A 21,352-nucleotide genomic window follows, 5' to 3' on the forward strand; every position below is an offset into this window, starting at 1 on the left:
TTTGTTTAAATGTGCTTCTACAAACCCCCAAGTACAAGCTGATGCCTTCCTCATTTCTCAGTGGCCCTGTTTTCAATCCATTTCTATCGGCACTCACCACAAGTTCACTGTTACAGGGAAATCTTATTATACAGTTAGCAGGCTCTAGTTAGGCATTTAATCTACAAGGCAATATGACCTGCAACTTTGACTACAGATACCAAATGACATGCTTGAAACTGTGACATCTGCCATAGTCTTAAGACCCCTTCCGTGTCAAAATCACATGTAGAGTCATCCGGGAATTGCATATGTATCTATTTTATTAAAAACACACACCCCAAAGTCACAACTATCTGCTGCTTCCCAATGCATATGTACTGCATATGTACAACAGATACATGGTTTTTATGTGTGTGTGTCCCCCCAATGTCTCACTGCGGTTAACAGAAACAAAAGGTGACACTAAAGAATTGCATGGCTTTGTTACCTCCTTATGCATTCGAGAGTACCTTTCTCTCTCTCTCTCTCTCTCTTTCATATACCACCCTTCATGAAAGAAGATAGCTGGAAACACTATATAAAAGTGGGTTATACATACATCTGTATATATAGAGTATACTCACTCACTCACTCACTCACTATATATAGCGTATATGTAGAGATCCTACAGAAATACACACACACACACACCGCCCAATAATTCCTTTATAAACAAACCAGCATACACTCTATAGCCCTCTTGATTCCCAGCAGCTGGGAAAGACTTCAGTTTTTAAAGTGCAATACATTAAAGTCAAGTTGCATTCTGGTAGCTGAGCAAAGGAAAGCCACAGGCCCTTGGGGGGAATCGCCAGCCAGTAACCTGTTCTACAAGATGCTGGGAGTGGGGGAAAGTGAGCGACCCTGCTGTCCGAGAAAGAGTGGGAGGCAGAGAGAATGCCTTACAGTAAGAGCTGGCTGCACTAGCAGCCATGAACTTTCCCAGAACCCCTCGCTAAAGACTGCGCCTCTGTTAGCAGACGGCAAGGTCATAAAGGGCCTTGCAGCCTGTTCCACCCGCCTTGCTCTTGCAAAGGAGGCCCAAGAATGGACAATAGAAATAGCAAATACTGGGGTCATGGAGTTGTAGCAAAAGGAGGCCCTTCTGGGAGCAATAATGCTTGGGGGGGGTGTGCACCTCCTCCAGGCTCCAGCCCTCGCTGCCAGCAGTGGAGCATAGGGCAGGAGGTGTGAGACAGGAGCTTAGGACCACAAGTATGGTTGGTGTAAAAACGGCCTGAACAAAAAAACAAAACAAAACCCGAGGGGTAACACCCCAACCAGAGAAGCTGGAAGAGCTGAACACTCCCCAGGTGTCCTGTGTGTGCCCCCCCCTCCACAAGTTTCATTTGGGTGGTCTATGGCATGCCTGTAATAAATATTCATACTGATATAACATTGTATTTTTATTGCTTTTATTTCTTATAGTATATGTGTTTCATCGCAGTACGGTTTGAATTCTAAATACCACTTCTTTTTTGCAAGCCCTTGAAGAAGGAAGCTTGGGCATAAGTGTGAGGTTTGCACGGGGGTCAAAAAAGCATCCAGGGTCTCAGACAACTCAGTTCGACTCAAGAGCAGACCCATTGGCATTAATGAACCTCAGTTAGTCCTGCCCGTTAACATCAATGGGTCCACTCTGGAGATGTGGACTAACGTCACTTGGAGAGCAGTGAAGTTACTGCCGGTATTATGGCCGGCTCTATCCATACAAGAAAGTGAGTGTCCTTCCGGTTTTCCGGGGCACGCCTCCGTGGAAAGGGGCGACGGGCTAGCCCACGCGGTTGCTGGAGCACAGCGGGTGGGCGCGGGCACGTGGCCGAGGGCGGTGGCTGACACTTTTCCGCCCCGGGCTGCTCGCTCGGATCGAGGCCGGCTCGCTTCTCCCGATCGCGGCTGCTGCTGCTGCTTCTGCTTCGGCTTCTGCTGGGCGTGGGCCCCGCGCTCCGCTCCTGCCTTTCTCCTCTGCTGGCTCCCGGCATTGATCGACGCCCCACCCAGGGAGTCTTCAACTCTTGACGCCTGCGGGAGCCACTTCGGATCCGCCGCTCGAGCCAGCTCCACCCCTTTGGGTTGACTCCCCGGCGCTGCGGGTTGGAGAGAGTTAGAGCGGGGAGGAGAAGCCGGGCAGCCCCTCGCGCCTCAGCCAGCCACGGGAGAGAAAGACACCGGCCACAGGGAACGGACACCCCGTGGGGCACTGCGAGGACCTGACCCCCAGAATTTTGCCGGATCTTAACCTCCATCGGTACTGGCGGCGAGACTCCGGAGAGGCGCTTCCCTCCCCAGCACCCGGCTCGGAGCGCCCCCCTTCGACGGCAGCGGCGGCAAGGAAAGCGAGGGTCGTCCCGAACTGGAGAAGCAGGTGAGTTTCGCTGCGTTTTCCCTTCCGCGCCGTCTGTGGTTGGAGATGTGTCACTAGACTACAGTAACTTTGCAGGCGGGTTCGGGCTGATGGGGGCCAAGCTTGAGCGAGAACTTTCCTTTGGTTGTGACATTAGATTGCGCTTCGCGGAAGATCTTCGCTGCAAACCCCCAAGTCCTGATGGAGGAGAAGCGGAGGCGAGAAAGGCCGTTGTTCCCACAAGTTGCTTGCCAGGAAATGTTTAGGTAGCAGGAATCGTACACACACACACACACTGTGGACTGCACCTCTTTTGACCCTCTTTCTGCCCTTGGCAGGCATTGCCAGCTCACAGCAGGATCACTCCACATTCTGATGAAGTCTTCGATGATCACCTCGATGGCACAGGCAAAGGGGTGGTGATAAGGGATGCCCCTGTTTGGTTTTGGTAAGCTAGTGTATGCAGAAGACTCTGATTCCTTAGAAGACTCTAAGGAATATAGGAGATCCGGAAGAGAGCTCAGCTCTTGTAAAATGATTATGAATCTACGCTGTTGTGAGCTGGAAGAAAGGTTAAGGTCATTCATTGTCCCTGCCTTTACACCCAGACAAAACATTCCCAACATGTAAGGTTTGAAGGAGCTGGCATTAAAACCAGGGCTCTTGAATTTTGTAGCCCTGAAAGGAGGGCAGTAGAAGTTACAACTAGAAAACCATGCTCTCCCTGCAAATTAATGCATTACTTCTGAAAGAGCAGTAGGGATTTTTTTGGGGGGTGGCCACTGTGGCCGAGAGAAAGAGGACCAGGTCTCCTCCTGCTGGTGACTCACCACCAGCCATTGGCTATCATCACATGGAAGAAGAGATGGAAAAGGCAAAGTTCAACACTCTCTATTCTCGTGCAATCAGCCTCTTGACTGCAGCTCTAAATATGCACCAAGCTCTTAGAAGCCTTTTTTTAGGAGAATGACTGTATATTTCTGGAGTCAGCACTTCTCTCTGCAAAGCCACTGGAGCCAGCCTCAGTGGAAGGAGGCCAGACCCTTGCGGGAGAAGAAGGGTATATTATTTTGGGAAGGGGGTTTGGAGGGATATAGAATTTGCTTCCTTCCTCTCCTTGTGTTAGCATTATATTTAATTTTCTGTATCATTTTAAACCCGGAAGACCTGGCATTAGAAACTGATGTGGCATTGCTGGGTCAAAATCAATTACAGTTGTCATTATAGTAGCTTTCCTGGGTTATAACTTTCATATGTGATTGGTGCATAGACCTATTGGGAAAAGACAGATATGTTTGAGTTGGGACCCACCCTATTCCTGCAAGTTGTTTTAACTTTTTAAAACTTTTTAAAATACTGAATTTTAAATTATTGTAACCCACCCTGGGACCTCCTGGTGAAGGGCTAGTAATAAATGTAATAATAAATTTTTAAACAAACACAAACAAACCATCTAGTGCAACATTCTCCTGAACCAGATCATCTTCATAGAAACTTAGAATTGTAGAAGTGGAAGGGACACCAAGGATCATCTAGTCCCAACGCCCTGCAATGCAGGAATTTCATCAAATAGGAAATTCAGAGCCAGAACATCCTCATGAGATGGCTTGTCCAAGCCTTTGTAATTGGTTCCATTGTCAAAACTGCTCCCAATGGTGCTCCTCTGGGGGCTGCTAGTGGAAGCGCAACACCCCCCTTTTTTACCTGCTATTTGTGCGAGTCTGGTTTATCAGAAAACATGTATCTCATTTTTTTAAATGGCTGCATGCACAGGTAAACAAATACATGCATTCATTCACACAACTTCAGGTTTCTAGAAATTAGGGAAGGTGTAAAAAGGTAATGGGACCCCTGACCATCAGGTCCAGTCGTGTCCGACTCTGGGGTTGCAGCGCTCATCTCGCTCTATAGGCCGAGGGAGCCGGCGTTTGTCTACAGACAGCTTCCGGGTCATGTGGCCAGCATGACAAAGCCGCTTCTGGCAAACCAGAGCAGTGCACGGAAACACCGTTTACCTTCCCGCTGGAGCGGTCCCTATTTATCTACTTGCACTTTGATGTGCTTTCGAACTGCTAGGTGGGCAGGAGCTGGGACCAAGCAACGGGAGCTCACCCCGTGGCAGGGATTTGAACCGCCGACCTTCTGAGGAAGTACTAATTGTAGAGATAACAGCACACAGTGCAAATATATCCCAGCATGCACTGCCCACTAGTGTGGATGGGGAACATTGATTCAATTGAAAATGGGCAGATGTGCACAAGTGTGCACATGAAAGAATCGGATCTGTCTGGCCTATATGCACATTAGCACTCTGGTGCATACACAGCCTGAGAGCTCTTAAGTATTTGAAGAGTGCTACCATGAACATACACACACACACACTGCCACCCCTCAGTCTTTTCTTCTCGATGCTAAGTGTACCTGGTTCCTTCAACTTTTCCTTCTAGGACTTATTTTTCCATACCACTGACTCTCTTCACTGCCCTCCTTTGAACCCATTCCAGTTTGCCTATATTCTTTTCAGAAATGGACACAGTACTCCAGGTGAGGTCTTATTCTTGCAGGTGAGGTCCTACTAGTGCAGAACGTAGCAGAAATACTACATCTTGTGACTTGGAGGCTATAGCTCTGTTAATGCAGTCGTCTTATTCTCTTTATTTGCAACTGCATTACATGTTCAGCTCATGGAATCAGCTACAATTCTGAGATCTTTTTCATATATGCTACTGCTGAGCCAAGGATCTCCCATCCAGTACCTCTGGAATTGGGTTTAGGGTTACTGCCGTTTCTGCCCAAATGCTAAACATCTCATTTGTCTCTGTTGATCTTTGCTTTGTTAGTTTTGGTTTCCTGTATGTTTGGATTATTATTTTTTGTGCATTTTAAATTTATACCCTTATGAATTAAACAGCTAAAGGATCTACTCATGTTTAATTTCAGCTAGTATAAAAAGGCTAAACATGGGTTTAGGCTGCCTGCATCAGGATTTCTTCATGCACTAGCAAACTCCAGTTCAGTCTCCTTATGCCTAATATGGGCAAGTTCATGGGGTCCACAGGGTGCTCCTTTATAACGCAGAGCACTGCATAACAGAAGCTGAGTCGGTGCTGCATAGTTTGTTCTGCTCCCAAGATTTGCTGGAGGGCACCTCCTTTTTATCTGTGGAGAGGATGGAGGCGGGAGCATTGCCTTACCAGCTGACTTGTGTTCTCCTTGTCACCCGGTCCATGTACAGTAATAAACTTTTAGAGGCTTCAAGCAGTTTCTCTGGCTTTGCTTCCTTCCCTGGCAGTGTCATAGCATCGAGTCTTTTAAAACAGCAGTGTGTAGATTTCAAACTGAGTTGCAGAGAAAACAAATCTCTCCTCCTATTAGTGATGGTGATTTGAAAAGAAGCATCACGGATAGAACTGCAAGCCCTGGCACATTTACTATAGGGCTGCTTCGCATGGCATGTTAAACAAAACCTTGGTTTAGCAGGACTATGCAAGTTTGTGGGATTTGAGGGAGGAACTCATAGGTGCTTTGCTGCTCCCTGTGTTGAGCTGGGCTTAAAACTTGACAGCTCAGAGGTGGGAAACTTGCAGCCCATAGGCCAATCTTGGCCCACTTGGGGATCTAGCTGCCCCATGAGGCCATTTTCCCCAAACCATGTCCATGTTTCCATCAGATTATGTCACTGGGTGATGTCAGCTGATTGGTGGGGACATGGCTCAACCCTGCCGGATGCTGCAAACCCCTGCAGCCAGCAGAATTGAACCCTTCACTCACCAATTGCTGGACGCTGCATTTTGAGAGTGCTCCCTGAGAGGACTGCACTGGCGAAGCAGACCCTTGTCCCACCCATGCTGCTCAGCTTTGTCAGGTGGGTGTCATGATGTCATATGATTGACAGTTGGCCAGCAGGAGTGATGGGAATTAGAGATCAGACCCACCAGGCCAAAAACATTGTGGCTTAGCCATGAGGACTAGGAAAAGGCAAAACTGCAGCAAGCTGCTCTGCAGGAGCCCATAAAAAAGGTAAAGGACCCCTGACAGTTAAGTCCAGTCACAGACGACTCTAGGGTTGCGGTGCTCATCTCGCTTTACAGGCTGAGGGAGTCGGTGTTCTTGCTATGCCAAGATTTGGCTCACAGTGTCATGTGAACCAGGCCAATGCAGTGGTGGACCTCGGGGTTTCAAATTTCAATGGTGCCAAAATTTGACACCCTCCGCCTCTTGCTTTCCATTCTACATCATAGTTGCGGCGACCCCTGCTGACCCCCCCCCAAGGCTCCATGCCCAGTGTGGCCAAACCAGTCGTGCTCCCCTAAATTTGCTTTTGACCATAACTTTGGAGGGGTCATTCTGTTATCAGCATAATATCTGCCAGTTAGGACATGTTGAATTTGTCAGAATGTTACTTGGAATTATATCAAAGTTCCGTCTTTCTACAAACCTCAGGAATGTCACAGAAAGGTCCAAGAAAGGGCAAATCACAGTAGTCTAAAGGCTGGAGTTGCTTATGCATGCAACTGTGTCTTATTTTTGGTATAGAAGAGATGTGGCTGTAGATATTTTCACCTTCAGGGTTCAGAAAGCAAAAATATGTCAGCCTACCCTATTCCAGTCAAAGTCTTGTAAATATGAAGAAAACATAATATTCCTAGAATGTTGCACTGTGTCTGTCTGTCTGTCTGAAATGGTTGTACTGCTTAGCAGTCACAATTCCCTTCTTTAGACCAGGGATGGAGAATCTGTGGCCCTAGTCCATCAACATCTGGAGGGCCACAGATTCTCCATCCCTGGTCTAGAGAAGGGAATTCCAGCAACACCTGGAGAGTCTGAGGTTCCCCATCCTTCTTTCAGAGGCAGCGATAAACAGGGACATAGACTGTGTCCAAATTTTTGGCCATCATGATAAATATAATGCCTCTAGAGGGCAGTTACAGATGTCAGAAACATGACTAAACAGTTGCCAATATGGGACATGGGTGTTATGGATGTGCACAGCTAAGCCAGCAAAAGAGATGGCCACCCTTGTTCTAGCTGCAGTAAAAGAAGAAGAAGAAGAGAGAAGCATGTGTAGGAAGGCAATATTTGTATGACAGGCCTGGACTTCACTGAATTTCACATCAAATGCAACCTGTCCAACATCTTCCATTCTTGTTTAGGGAGTGCTGAACAATCTAAGGAGAGATTTGTACACTGCCAACAATTGGCAACTTAGAGGCATTTCTGTCAACTGAGTGTATATGAATTTTAATGAATAAAGTATCAAAGATAGCCAAGAAACAAAGAAAGCTACATACAGGTTATTGGAGAAGAAGGGTGGAGCATAATTCCATAGAATCATAGGGTTGCAAGGTGCACGAAGAGTCATTTAGTTCAACCCTGTGCAATGCAATGCAAGTTGGATCCATTGTCAGGGACTGGCAGGGCTCTGGTGAGTGTGTGGCAGAGGCAAGGAGGCTGGAGGCTGACCCAGAAAGGGGGCCAGCAATTTATGGGGTTTTGTGCCACCTACAAGGCAGGCGTCAGGGCTGAAGGAACGGGAAGAGTCTGAGTAGCCAAGAGATGGAGGATGAGGCACAGGACGTGTTGGAAGCAGAGGCTGTTCAGGTGAGAGGCAAGAAGTAAAGTTACAGGAAACTAGGCAGAGGACCATCCCAGTAGTGGCAGTCGCCCTGTGGAACGCCCTCCCGTAAGATGTCAAGGAGTTAACAACTATGTGACTTTTAGAAGACCTCTGAAGGCAGCCCTGTATAGGGAATTTTTTAATTTTTGATGTTTTACTATGATTTGATAGTTTGTTGGAAGCCCAGTCAGATGGGCGGGGTATTACTACTACTACTACTACTACCACCACCACCACTGGAAGCAGAGCCGTCTCATCCATTGGGGCTGGTGGCGCGGCGCGCCAGGGCGCAATGGCCTGGAGGGCGCCTCCGTCCTCCAGCCCCGCTGGCAGCGCCTGCCGGCAGCGCCCTCTGCCTCCCGGCAAGGGAGCTGGCCGGCCACGCCACGCCCTCTGGCTGCCTAGGAGAGCACAGGAGCTCTGCGCGCCCTTCCAGCGCTTCCGGGACGGGAGGCGAGGGCAGCCGGCTCGCGCTCCCGCGCGCAGCCAGATGGCGCGGCGCAGCCGGCCAGCGCGCGCCCCGCGCGCAGCCGGCCGCCCGCCCGATGCAGCGCGAGCTGCCCAGCCGCGCCGCGACGTCCGGCTGCGCGCGGAGCGCGAATTGCCCGGCTGCGCGCGGGAGCGCGAGCCGGCCGCCCTCGCCTCCCATCCCGGAAGCGCTGGAAGGGCGCGCAGAGCCCCGCGCCGCTCCAGCGCCACGCCCCTCATCCCCCGCTCGCCCACCCCCCTCCCAAGGGGCGGCAAGCGTGGGAGGGAGAGGCGGCATGGCGGGGGCGCCGGAGGGATAGCCGCGCCAGGGCGGCAGATCCCCTTGAGACGGCTCTGCCTGGAAGGACAGATCCTGAAGTTGAGGCTTCAGTACTTTGGCCACCTCATGAGAAGACTCCCTAGAAAAGACCATGATGTTGGGAAAGATGGAGGTCACAAGGAGAAGGGGACAACAGAGGATGAGATGGTTGGACAGTGTTCTTGAAGCGACTAGCATGAGTTTGGCCAAACTGCGGGAGGCAGTGGAGGATAGGGGTGCCTGGCGTGCTCTGGTCCATGGGGTCACGAAAGAGTCGGACACGACTGAACGACTGAACAACAACAACTAATAATAATAATGAATGGAATGACCCTGACTGTTAAGGCTAACACCAACGTTTCTCAGTGGTCTTTTCCTTCCTGCTTACTTTCTTTCACCAACAAATGAATTCAGTTCAAGTAGGGAAGTAAATATTATTAGTTATTTTCTCCTTCTATAAAACCGATTTATTATTGTCAGAGCCATGCTAAAATCATTTATATTCTGTGTCAAGGGAATCCACATTCTCTCCATCTATGAAAAAGCGAATTCTGCAATCTGTTAAAATTAGGCAGATTTTTGCCTATTTTATAAAAGGGAGTGAAATGATGTCATGTATGATCTAGTCTAGTTCATGTTCCCGCATTGGGGGTGGACTTGATAATGCTCAAGTCCAGCTCTACAATTCTACAATTCTATGATTCCGTATGTCCTGACCTTATACTACAAATCATTTGGCACCATACAAGCTTATTCAAAAGCAAACACCACTTTGTTCATGGGAGCTATGTTCAGTATGCTCTGGATTGCAACCTTAGCCACATCTGGCTCATAATGTTTCCCCACATACTGTATTACTTTCAAGTTTTTCTCTGCAGCTCTGTGAGCTGGTGCAAAGTGGCCAATAGAAATGGGCGGTGAAGTTCCTGGTTCATTAGCAACTTACAACCAACTTGCTAACTTGCTTCTTCTGTTAATGAAAAGATATGGAATTGGGCACCTAAGAAGCACTTGCACCAAATGGTGTATGTATGTCGAGCTCTGCAATATGTTTGACCCGAGCTGTGATTCATTGTGCCAAATTTCCAAATCAAACAGAGGGGTCTTGCAGTTTGGTCTCTACTGGGTTAATGTTTTGAGCACGTAAACATGGTTTGCCTGCCCTCGTACTGTAAGGCAGAGGTGGGTTGACTTGTGTGGTTTACTTACTTATTATTATTATTGTTATTATTATGTAATTAGAATTGTCATGGTCCTCCAGTATGTCTAAAGTTTACAAAGCAGTATGGTCGAAAAAAATAAAAAAATAAATAAAAATTGTAATATGGTTTCATCAGGTGCTGTCAACTGCTGCAAAGGAGTCACTAATTGTAACACCAAACCCCTTCTCCCTTGTTCTCTGCTGCTGCCACTAGCATCCTTTGCATCCCTGCTTATGCATGTAAGTCCACCTAGCTTTTTTGCAAGAATCCCAGCAGCCACTGAAAAATGCCCATTGATCTTGCTATGATTTGCCCCAGTTAAAAGAAGCATTCTTACTGGTCTTCCAGACTGATAACAAGAGTCTATTGCAGGGGTAAGCAACCTTTTTCAGCCGTGGGCCGGTCCACCGTCCCTCAGACCATGTGGTGGACTGGACTATATTTTGGAAAGAAAAAAAAGAATGAATTCCTGTGCCCCACAAATAACCCAGAGATGCATTTTAAATAAAAGGACACATTCTACTCATGTAAAAACACGCTGATTCCCGGACTGTCCATGGGCCGGATTGAGAAGGCAATTGGGCCTCATCTGACCACCGGGCCATAGGTTGCCTACCCCTGGTCTATTGCTTTGGACTCTTCCCTGGAATAATTACACATGCCTTCCAATTTCAAGGGCAGCTGCCTTTTGCAGCCCAGTGAATATGGGGATTCTCACTACAAAGCAAAAAGAGGTGCCCCCTTGCCCAGCGGCACAGAGTGTGGTGGGGCAGCCCCCACCTCTTGCTCTTCTTCTGTTTTGCTGCAGTGCAGTGACTTTAATATGTTCTAATTAGGCATCTGCTGGGAGGGAAGACTGGATCCTCCAGCAATCACAGCAACAAAGCCCTTTCCTGCTGGGCCGGCGAGAATGCTCTATTTGGAAAAGTTTTGGCTTTGGCTAGGACTGCAAGGAATTCTTCCTCACAGGAAAAGACATGGTTCACTTCCAGGCCCCACAAATCCAGTCTGGGCAATCCTACCTGAGTCCGCAAGTCTTTGGAGAGCCCACTGCATATTCTCCAAGACAATCTCCCCGACAAAGTTTCAGCAGGAGCTGCAGCCAGATCCAATTTTAATGCAACCCCCACCCCACCCCAGGTAAACCATAGTAGAACAAACAACTTTGTGAGGGAGAGCTTTCTTCTTTTCTTTTCTTTTTCACTTTCTCCCATGTAGCTTAACCAGCTCCCTGGAAAGGGAGCTCTGTACTCTCGCCTGATGTCTGAGAGTGTTCACTAGCTGACTCACCAACCATGGAGCAGTCACCAGAAAATCGCCTTCCCTGCCTTACAGCTGGGCTCAAATGACATCTCCATAATTGCTTTAGGAAGCTGGCATCACTTAATTGCCAGAGATGCAGGGGAATAATTGCAGAAGACAAATGGGCTCAGAGGTGGCCATGTCTTGATGAAAAGAACAGGCTGGGGAAGATTCATTCAGGAAAATTTTAAAAAAGGGATTGAAGTAAATAGAAAGACATGGGAAAAAGCGGGGAAGGGGCAGAATCCACTTTCTTTGCTGGGAGCTTGGCTGGCAGCCTTGCTTTTCACACAGGGAGGAAAGCACTGTAGTTTTGCTTTTGGCTTTTACACAGTGGAGTACATTAACCTTTGAGACATCTATGCAATCCCAATGACTGGGCTTGGCCTAAGAAGAGAGCTGAGCTGGACCTTGTCTATAGATTGTGCTCAAATGAGTCATATGTGCAAGTCAAAGACCTAACAACAACAACAACAACAACAACAACAACAACAACAACAACACATTTGCAACCTTTCAATCAATAAGGGCCTAGAAAAGATGTAGCCCAGGGATAGGAAATATGTGATCCTCCAGGTGTTGTTAGACTACAACTCCCATCACACCTCTGACCAGTGGCCATGCTGGCTGGGGCCAGTGGGAGCTGGAATCCCAACAACATCTGGAAGACCACTGGCTTCCCACCCCTGATGTAGCCATTGCTTTCAGAGCAATAATTCAGATGCCAGCTACCAAGACTCTAGACCAAGGGTCGGCAAACTTACTGCGCCTTGGGCCGGTGTCTCCAGCACTGATTGCATGGAGGGCGGGGGAGTGCATGCCCATATGTGTGCACGCACGCTATTTCTGGCACACTTCCAGGTCGGAGGAGCATCGGAAATAGTTTGTGCGCATGTGCACGGGTCTCCTCCGACCCGGATGTGCTCCGGAAATAATGCTTGCGCATGCGCACAAGCTATTTCTGGTGCTCCTCTGACCTGGAAGTGGGCAGCCGCGCAGCGCAGCGCCGGTAAGAGCGGGCAGCAGGGGTCTCCATAAACAAGTCCCTCTGGCCTTATCCGGCCTGCGGGCCTTGGCTTGGGGATCCCTGCTCTAGACAAGCAGCTTCCCTTGGCTTTGATCAACTAGGAAACCCTGATCATCTACTGGGGGGCTCAGAGCAAGGCAGGGGGGAGATAGGGCACTCTCTATAGGTGTCCTATTAAAATTCATAGGTCAGTAGCAGAGCACATGCCTTGCACATAGGAGGCTCACTGATGTGAAATCGTCAACCACCACAAAGCAGGAAAGATTGCTGCCAAGACTGAGAGACTGGTTTCCAGACACATCAGTAATCAAGAGTTTGTGGTGTATGTCCAGCTCCTAATTGACTCCTGTTGACTTGGAACAGCAGCAACTCTCCAGGGTTTCGGGCAGCCTCTTCCAACCCTTACTGGAGACACCAGGGGTTGAACCTGGGATCTTCTGCATGTAAAGAGGATGCACTACCACTGAGCATTGGTCCTTTCCCAAAGCACTTGGAGGCTTGAGCAAACCAATTATCTCCACCCCATCCCCAGTTTCCTTAACTGCTCCCCCCTTCAGCTGACACTTCACCATCTTTATGAGATGGAAACTTAACTTGTTCTGGTCACTTTGGTGGGTGGGGGTTTAAATTTCAGTTACCTTTTAATGTAAATACCCATGGAGTCCTCCAAGTATGTAGAAAGCACTGTCTTAGCTTGGGGGTCACCTCATTTCTCTCCCAATCTGGTGGGCACTCAATCACTGAAGTTTGCTCTTAGACGGAATGATGGCATCACTGGACTAGACTGACCATTGGTCAGACCAGAGGTGGTATAAGATCTCACCCAAAAAATTTCATGTGCGTTCTTGACAATTTGCACTCATGAGGGCATCAGGGCAGTTATTCACAATCATCCTTTCAACATTGGTTGCATGTGCAATAGGTTTGGGACAGATGTGCTGCTTCATTTCCAATCAGTGTATGTCCTATAACTTCCTGCTGAAATTCTGTAACTTTCTATATCACAAATGTTATTGGGTTGCTGTTGTTTTGTCCCACTCCTGTTGCGCTGTAGAGCAAGAGTGCCCTTCCAAAAAACCCAAAAAATATAGTAACTTTGGGGAAGCATTGCAGAACACATAATGTGAAATGATGTGCGGATGGTTCAGCACAACCGCTAAAGGAATTTTACTGCATCCATGTCATGTTGCATAATATACCCACAAAAGACAAACACCAGTCTAGAGGGACGCTAGGTCTTAGGGATTAGTTTATTCCTGAAGGTGAAGACTGCAGGTGGCTCTCAGGAGTCAGGGGAGAACAGCCTTTTCTTGCTTCTTTAACAGCCAGCCGTTCCACCCAAAGTGCTGCCTCTGACCTTTGTAGGGCTCTGTCAAAGCAGTACGTGAAAGAGGCCAGGATATTAATTTCATTTACTGGCTTCCTATTGTTTGCTTTTCTCTTTGTCACTGTACGCTTCCCACCCAACCCTCCTCCCTACATTTGGCATTCTTTTCCTTGCTCTCTTGCACTCTTCTCCTCTTTTCTCCTTTTTAAGGCCTCTTAATTTGTTTCTCTGCTTGCCTTCCTGCCTTAAATGTTTCTCCGCTTTATTTGTACACATAGATGCACACAGGCGGAAAATTCCATTAACTTGTAACAGCGATTTTCTGCTTTTCAAAGCAGCAGTTCTGCTTTATGCATAATGCATCATCCGTGCACATTATGCCATGCTGGGCCCCAGCCTGACCCCTGGACTCCTCCCATGAAGCCCCAACACCATCCATTGCCCAAGGGGAGCCCAAGAAGCCCCACTGGTTCCAGCACTGATCAGAAAGATCTTAGCATTCAGGTGGGAACCTGACCAGGTCTGTCTCCAGAGGCTGCCCTGGAAGAAACCTTGGGGTGGATCTCCAACAACTGCAGCGGAAGAGCCCCCTTCTGAGTCAGCAGGAGGCCCAGGCGGCTACCCAGAGAAGGAGAGTGCGTGGCTGAGAGCCCCAAATATTGGAACTACTTGTGAGTAATGGTCTACTTGACAGTAATCTCTTCTCTTCCTGGAGAGCAGGGTTAAGCACTTGCAGTGGGGTCTGGGAGGCCAGACTCTGTAAGCCAGGCATCCCCAAACTTGGCCCCCCCCAGCTGTTTTGGGACTACAATTCCCATCATCCCTGACCACTGGTCCTGTTAGTTAGGGATGATGGGAGTTGTAGTCCCAAAACAACTGGAGGGCCAAGTTTGGGGATGCCTGGTGTAAGCCCTTAGGTGACTGGCATGTCTTTTGGTTCTCAGGCTCATGAGGAGCACCTTGCTTGTTTCTGCCTGAGGGCCACACTCCCTTGTGTGGAGCAGTCAGGGGGCCATATGCCAGTGGCAGGTGAGGCTCGAAGCAAAAGTGGGCAGTGAAATGGATATGACTCTTACCTACTTGTAAGGCTTGTTGTTGTTGTTCAGTCGTTCAGTCGTGTCCGACTCTTCGTGACCCCATGGACCAGAGTACGCCAGGCACGCCTATCCTTCACTGCCTCTCGCAGTTTGGCCAAACTCATGTTAGTAGCTTCAAGAAGACTGTCCAACCATCTCATCCTCTGTCGTCCCCTTCTCCTTGTGCCCTCCATCTTTCCCAACATCAGGGTCTTTTCTAGGGATTCTTCTCTTCTCATGAGGTGGCCAAAGTACTGGAGCCTCAACTTCAGGATCTGTCCTTCTAGTGAGTACTCAGGGCTGATTTCTTTGAGAATGGATAGGTTTGATCTTCTTGCAGTCCACGGGACTCTCAAGAGTCTCCTCCAGCACCATAATTCAAAAGCATCAATTCTACGGCGATCAGCCTTCTTTATGGTCCAGCTCTCACTTCCGTACATTACTACTGGGAAAACCATAGCTTTAACTATACGGACCTTTGTCGGCAAGGTGATGTCTTTGCTTTTTAAGATGCTGTCTAGGTTTGTCATTGCTTTTCTCCCAAGAAGCAGGCGTCTTCTGATTTCGTGACTGCTGTCACCATCTGCAGTGATCATGGAACCCAAGAAAGTGAAATCTCTCACTGCCTCCATTTCTTCCCCTTCTATTTGCCAGGAGGTGATGGGACCAGTGGCCATGATCTTAGTTTTTTTGATGTTGAGCTTCAGACCATATTTTGCGCTCTCTTCTTTCACCCTCATTAAAAGGTTCTTCAATTCTTCCTCACTTTCTGCCATCAAGGTAGTATCATCAGCATATCTGAGGTTGTTGATATTTTTTCCGGCAATCTTAATTCCGGTTGGGGATTCATCCAGCCCAGCCTTTCGCATGATGTATTCTGCATATAAGTTAAATAAGCAGGGAGACAATATACAGCCTTGTCGTACTCCTTTCCCAATTTTGAACCAATCAGTTGTTCCATATCCAGTTCTAACTGTAGCTTCTTGTCCCACATAGAGATTTCTCAGGAGGCAAATGAGGTGATCCGGCACTCCCATTTCTTTAAGAACTTGCCATAGTTTGCTGTGGTCGACACAGTCAAATGCTTTTGCATAATCAATGAAGCAGAGGTAGATGTTTTTCTGGAACTCTCTGGCTTTCTCCATAATCCAGCGCATGTTTGCAATTTGGTCTCTGGTTCCTCTGCCCCTTCGAAATCCAGCTTGCACTTCTGGGAGTTCTCGGTCCACATACTGCTTAAGCCTGCCTTGTAGAATTTTAAGCATAACCTTGCTAGCGTGTGAAATGAGTGCAATTGTGCGGTAGTTGGAGCATTCTTTGGCACTGCCCTTCTTTGGGATTGGGATGTAGACTGATCTTCTCCAATCCTCTGGCCACTGCTGAGTTTTCCAAACTTGCTGGCATATTGAGTGCAGCACCTTAACAGCATCCTCTTTTAAAATTTTAAATAGTTCAGCTGGAATATCATCACTTCCACTGGCCTTGTTGTTAGCAAGGCTTTCTAAGGCCCATTTGACTTCACTCTCCAGGATGTCTGGCTCAAGGTCAGCAACCACATTTCCTGGGGTGTATGAGACCTCCATATCTTTCTGGTATAATTCCTCTGTGTATTCTTGCCACCTCTTCTTGATGTCTTCTGCTTCTGTTAGGTCCTTTCCACTTTTGTCCTTAATTGTGGTAATCTTTGTACGAAATGTTCCTTTCATATCTCCAATTTTCTTGAATAAATCTCTGGTTTTTCCCATTCTGTTATTTTCCTCTATTTCTTTGCATTGCTCGTTTAGAAAGGCCCTCTTGTCTCTCCTTGCTATTCTTTGGAAATCTGCATTCAATTTCCTGTATCTTTCACGATCTCCTTCGCATTTTGCTTGTCTTCTCTCCCCCGCTATTTGTAAGGCCTCATTGGTCAGCCACTTTGCTTTCTTGCATTTCTTTTTCATTGGGATGGTTTTCGTTGCTGTCTCCTGTATAATGTTACGGGCCTCCATCCACAGTTCTTCAGGTACTCTATCCACCAAATCTAAATCCTTGAACCTGTTCTTCACTTCAACTGTGTATTCATAAGGAATTTGATTTAGATTGAATCTTACTGGCCCAGTGGTTTTTCCTACTTTCTTCAGTTTAAGCTGGAATTTTGCTATAAGAAGCTGATGTAAGGCTTGTAAGGCTACATTCTAGCAATGCCAAAGCCTCTGGTTTCTCCATGCAGGCATACACTATATGTCTACTTACCTCCATCCAGGTGGGCAAGAGGCATTATCACAGCCCAAGGGCATCTTCCAACAACATGAAAGCTCTTGCGGAGGGCTCAGAGCAGGACCCATAGGAAGGGGCTGACCTAGAGTGGGGCATGGTTTGGGGAGAGAATTCCAAGGCCTGTGTGGCCACATTTCTCTCCTGGGCCTGAGGTTCCCCATCACTGACGTTACCTGTTCTGCCCTACCATTGAATGACCTCCTGTGCTGCTAACCTCTGGACTTCTTCTTGAAGACCCTGTTTGCTGGATTGCATTTGCCTCTGGACTGCTGTATTGTGCTTTGAGTCCAGCTACACCTGGACTCTCCTTATTGAATTCCCTTTGATCCTGACCTGTTCCGTTGTGTTTCTCACATTAGTCTGCTGTTGACCTGTTTGTGGTTTATACTGGCCGATGCCCCAGTATATTGTTGGAGCAGGACACCTTGTCATCTCTGTTGTCTGGCATTTCCCCCCAGTCAAGACTAGGATTGTCAAGCTTCAGGGAGGGCTGTCTAATTACCTTTGCTAAGTGTAGTTTATTTTAAACCACCACAATATTCTACTTTGTGGGATTCCTTTCTCCTGGAGGCACACCAGAATCCTAGACTGACCAGTTGTTAAATTTTTGGAAGTAGTGTCAGAACTTGCTGCTTCAGGAAGTACTTTGTGGCTAGCTTTAAGTGGGCGTTGGGTAAATGTGTGGGTTTAAAGCAAACCTTTATTTCTATGTGTTGAGTAGCACAGGAAGCTGGCAGCAGGGGCGGCAACAGCATTTCTTTATTTACACTATTTAAATGCTAACCAATAATGTAAGTTCTCTAGGCAGCTTCCCATAACAATTAGCATTAAACAAGATTATAAACGCATGAAAAAGAAAACATCGGGAAATCACATCAGTGCAACAAAGCTCAGAGCATACTAAAATGTCACAAATCTTTTAGACGCCAAGAATATCCCAAACATTCCATTCTGTCATGTATGATCTAGTTGAGATTCCTGCATTGCAGGGGGTTGAACTAGATGACCCTGGGGTTCCTTTCCAACTCTACAATTCTATGATCTAAAAACCCCTAAAAGGTTTTAAGACTGGAAAACCTAAGTCTTTGCCTGGTGCTAAAAGGACCATAATATACATAGGTGCCAGGCAAGCCTCCCTAGGGAGGGCATTCCACAATGGGTGTGCCACCACTGAAAAGGTGCTATCCTTTGTACCTGCCAAACCTCATTTAGTGGGTGCTGCTGCTGAAGAGTCGCAGATGATCTCAAAGTCCTGGCAGCTTTTTATTGGAGGAGTTGATCCTTCAGGTAACGTGGCTAGTTGAAAGCCATTTTAGAATCCAGCTTTCTTGCTTTTGCATCCTAGGCTACCAAGCTTTCTTCGCCATGGACCGCTTGAAAATTGCTGAAGGTCTTGAAAGATTTTTCTGTCAAGATTGTAGCAATTGTAATACCTTGTGCTAGGTGCTGTATGATTTTTAACTGTATTTTTACAGACAAGTTGCATACCACCTGAACAAAGCTTGCAGACCACTTGTGGTCCATGGACCACAGTTCAGAAACCCTTGCACTAGGCAAAACTGTGGCTGTCTACAGCAAAACCCTCCTCTCGCCTTTACATCATAGTTGAATTATCACTAAACCTGTTGGACGTATATTGAATTGCACATTGTACTTGCATTATTCTGTAACTACCACACATTAGCATGATATTTAATTCCAGCAGTCAGCTCTACCATTCCTAAAGTATTTATGAAAACATTCCTCTTCCCAACCCACGCATTGCATTACAGGACTATCCACTTCTGTGACAGTGACAATGCCTCTGCAGAGCGACTGAATCTGCATAATCTCTTAATATTCTCAGATCAGAAACAGTTGCTGCAAAGGGATATACTAGATCAGAAGTAGTACGGAATAAGCCACAGAAACATCTCCCAGTGACACTTATTTGTCCCAGTCTATTGATATGCAGAATGCATGACGCTGCCAAGGTTTAGTCTGGCAAATGGAGATGTTGGAGGTGGATGGGTGAGGGGTCTGTGCTAAGCATTGCCTTTTGGTGCTGATCAGACCATCTGTACAGTGAGAAGTAGGTGGCAGGAATGCCGGCCTTGTGGTGCGCCTTTAGATTGCAGCTCTGAAACAATTTGTTCCAGCACAGGACCTACAATAGCCTCAGAGTTTAACAGAGATTTTCCCAAGAACACAGACAGCTCTATTGCACATAAAATCACAGGAAGAAATGACAGGCACAAGTGCAATGAAGGGCTGGTACAGGTTCAGAGAGCTTGCCTCTGCAGATGGAACAATTACGGAGGAGCTGATGAAGGTGTGGCGTCCAAAGTCAGTCATTGATGAAACCCTTCAGCAGTACATATATACACAAAGGATATATTGACATGCCCCCATAGGAAGCCACCTGATGCCAGCTCAGGCTGTTTGTCCATCTAGCTCAGTATTGTCAGCTCTGACAAGAAGCAGCTTTCTAAAGCCTCAGACTTTAGTCTTCCCTATCACTGGCTCCCTGATCCTTTTTTTTTAAAATGTGGCGCCAGCAGTTGAACCTGTGATACATGAAGAACATGGGTGCTCCATCACTATATAATAGTCTCTCCCAGGAGGTGGAATAAGGAACAATGACAGCAGAAAGTTTTCTGCGGGCTCAACTGGTAGGCTGCCTCTGAGGCTTCTGAACTTCAGAAGGAAAGCATTAATGGCCATTATGGTTCTGCTCTGCCTTCAGCGTCAGAGGCAGTGATGCTTCTGAATACCATAGCCTTGGGTCCTTCTTTCTGGTTTCCCACATTTGGGTGGCCAATGTGAGAACAGGATGCTGGACTGGATGGGCCATTGACCTGGTCCAGCAGGCTGCTCTCATGTTCTCTGGCATACCTTGGTAGGATGAAGAAGGAATTAGGCATTTAGGGGAAGAAGTCATGATAGGATGTGGGAGAGGAGTGTGCATTGGTTTGTGGGTCTGGGAGGAGGGACTCTAGGCAATAGGAGCAAAAAGAGAAAACTCCTGTAGCTTACACACTTAGAAGGTTTCCTGCTTCTGTTGTGTTCAGATATATTTGGGGGCACAGTGATTCCCCCTAATACATTAAGATAGATGTGGAGCAGTTGCAGTTTATTTGTATCTGGTTTTGTTTTCATATTTATTTATTTATTTAGCTGTTTGCGTCCAGGTCTACCCTGTTATGTATTGAAGTTCCCACCCTAGGCCACTAGGGGTGTGTGTATATAGTTCATCCTGCTGCAGTTTTCACTCAGGTCAGCATATGCAAATGAGGGATTGAAAACTGACATTCAGGGATTGGGTAACTACAGAAAGTTGTTACTGTTGCTTTGTAGCTGAGTTCTATATAAGCAGGCTGCTGAGGCCTTCAACTCACTTCTGTTCCAGCCTGAGAATAAACAAGAGCTGCTTGGAAATCACTGTGTCGTCTGCTGTGTCCACCCACAACTTAACATACCCCACCCCTAGCGACTGTAAGGTAAGAGATATCCTGGGTTATCAGCTGCAAAGAGCATCCCTGCTCATCTCTATTCTTCCTATTTAAGAGCAACCTGATTGAGATTTTTAGCATTATTTTTTCCATAGGTTTTTTCCATAGAGTTGGAAGGGACCCTAAGGGCCATCTAGTCCAACCCTCTGCAATGCAATCTGATTAATAGAAGGGAACAACACCAGTTTTTAACATGCGAAATGAAAGCAGCATAATTTTGTCTAAGGCATAAAATGCCCCAAGGGTTCTTCTGAGCTAGGGTGCCCTATTTGCATCTGCTTGAGGTGAGGTGAGATGAAGGGAAAAGTTGGGGAGCTGCAGCAGAGTTAGCCTCAAATGTGAATAACAGCCCCTGGGATACTTTGACCTTGGTTGTCATGCCAACCGAAAGCTCTTCTTCGCTGAAAAGCCATATTCACCCTTAGGGATGGGTGGAGAGTGAGTTGGATTTTTGTCTGGGTTTATGAGCTGTTCATCACAATTGGTTGCCAGAGCCTTTTGTGTGAAATGCTCAAATGCTTGGGCATCAAGTGTCTTGGAGGCCATGATGCCCTTCAGAGCAGCTTGCCCCTGAATAGTTTCTCCACCCCCTCTAAACTTTCAACTGGGGCAGAATGTTAATGGCCCAATCCCTCCAGCTGGAAGCAGGTTAACCAAAGCAGCCAGTAACTTTTGCCTTGCCTTACAGATCCTGGTGGAGGGGGTGGGGGAGACTCCTTGGTCAAAGGATTGGAAAGTCCATTGATCCCAAATAAGGACCCAAGTTGGGTCAATTGCCCTCTTTGCAAACACAAAAAAGTTTATTATCTAACGAATAGGTGTCTGGTTGCTTAGATTATTATTATTAATTATTTATTGAATTTATATACAGTTAGATGCCGTTTAGATGCCGTTAAGTGGAC

General features: G+C 47.2%; 1 protein-coding gene across 1 annotated transcript in view; it reads left to right on the plus strand.

Moving 5' to 3' along the window:
- Positions 1-2,235: 2,235 nt before the first annotated feature.
- Positions 2,236-21,352, plus strand: part of SEMA3B (semaphorin 3B) — a gene marked incomplete at its 5' end in the record, with an annotated part of 53,547 nt that continues 34,430 nt past the window's right edge. The window contains one exon of the mRNA XM_033141861.1: positions 2,236-2,386. Coding sequence (XP_032997752.1) covers positions 2,236-2,386 — 151 coding nt within the window. The remainder of the gene's footprint in view (positions 2,387-21,352) is intronic.

Source organism: Lacerta agilis, chromosome 2 (genome assembly GCF_009819535.1).
Source record: "Lacerta agilis isolate rLacAgi1 chromosome 2, rLacAgi1.pri, whole genome shotgun sequence".
Taxonomy (NCBI): Eukaryota; Metazoa; Chordata; class Lepidosauria; order Squamata; family Lacertidae; genus Lacerta; species Lacerta agilis.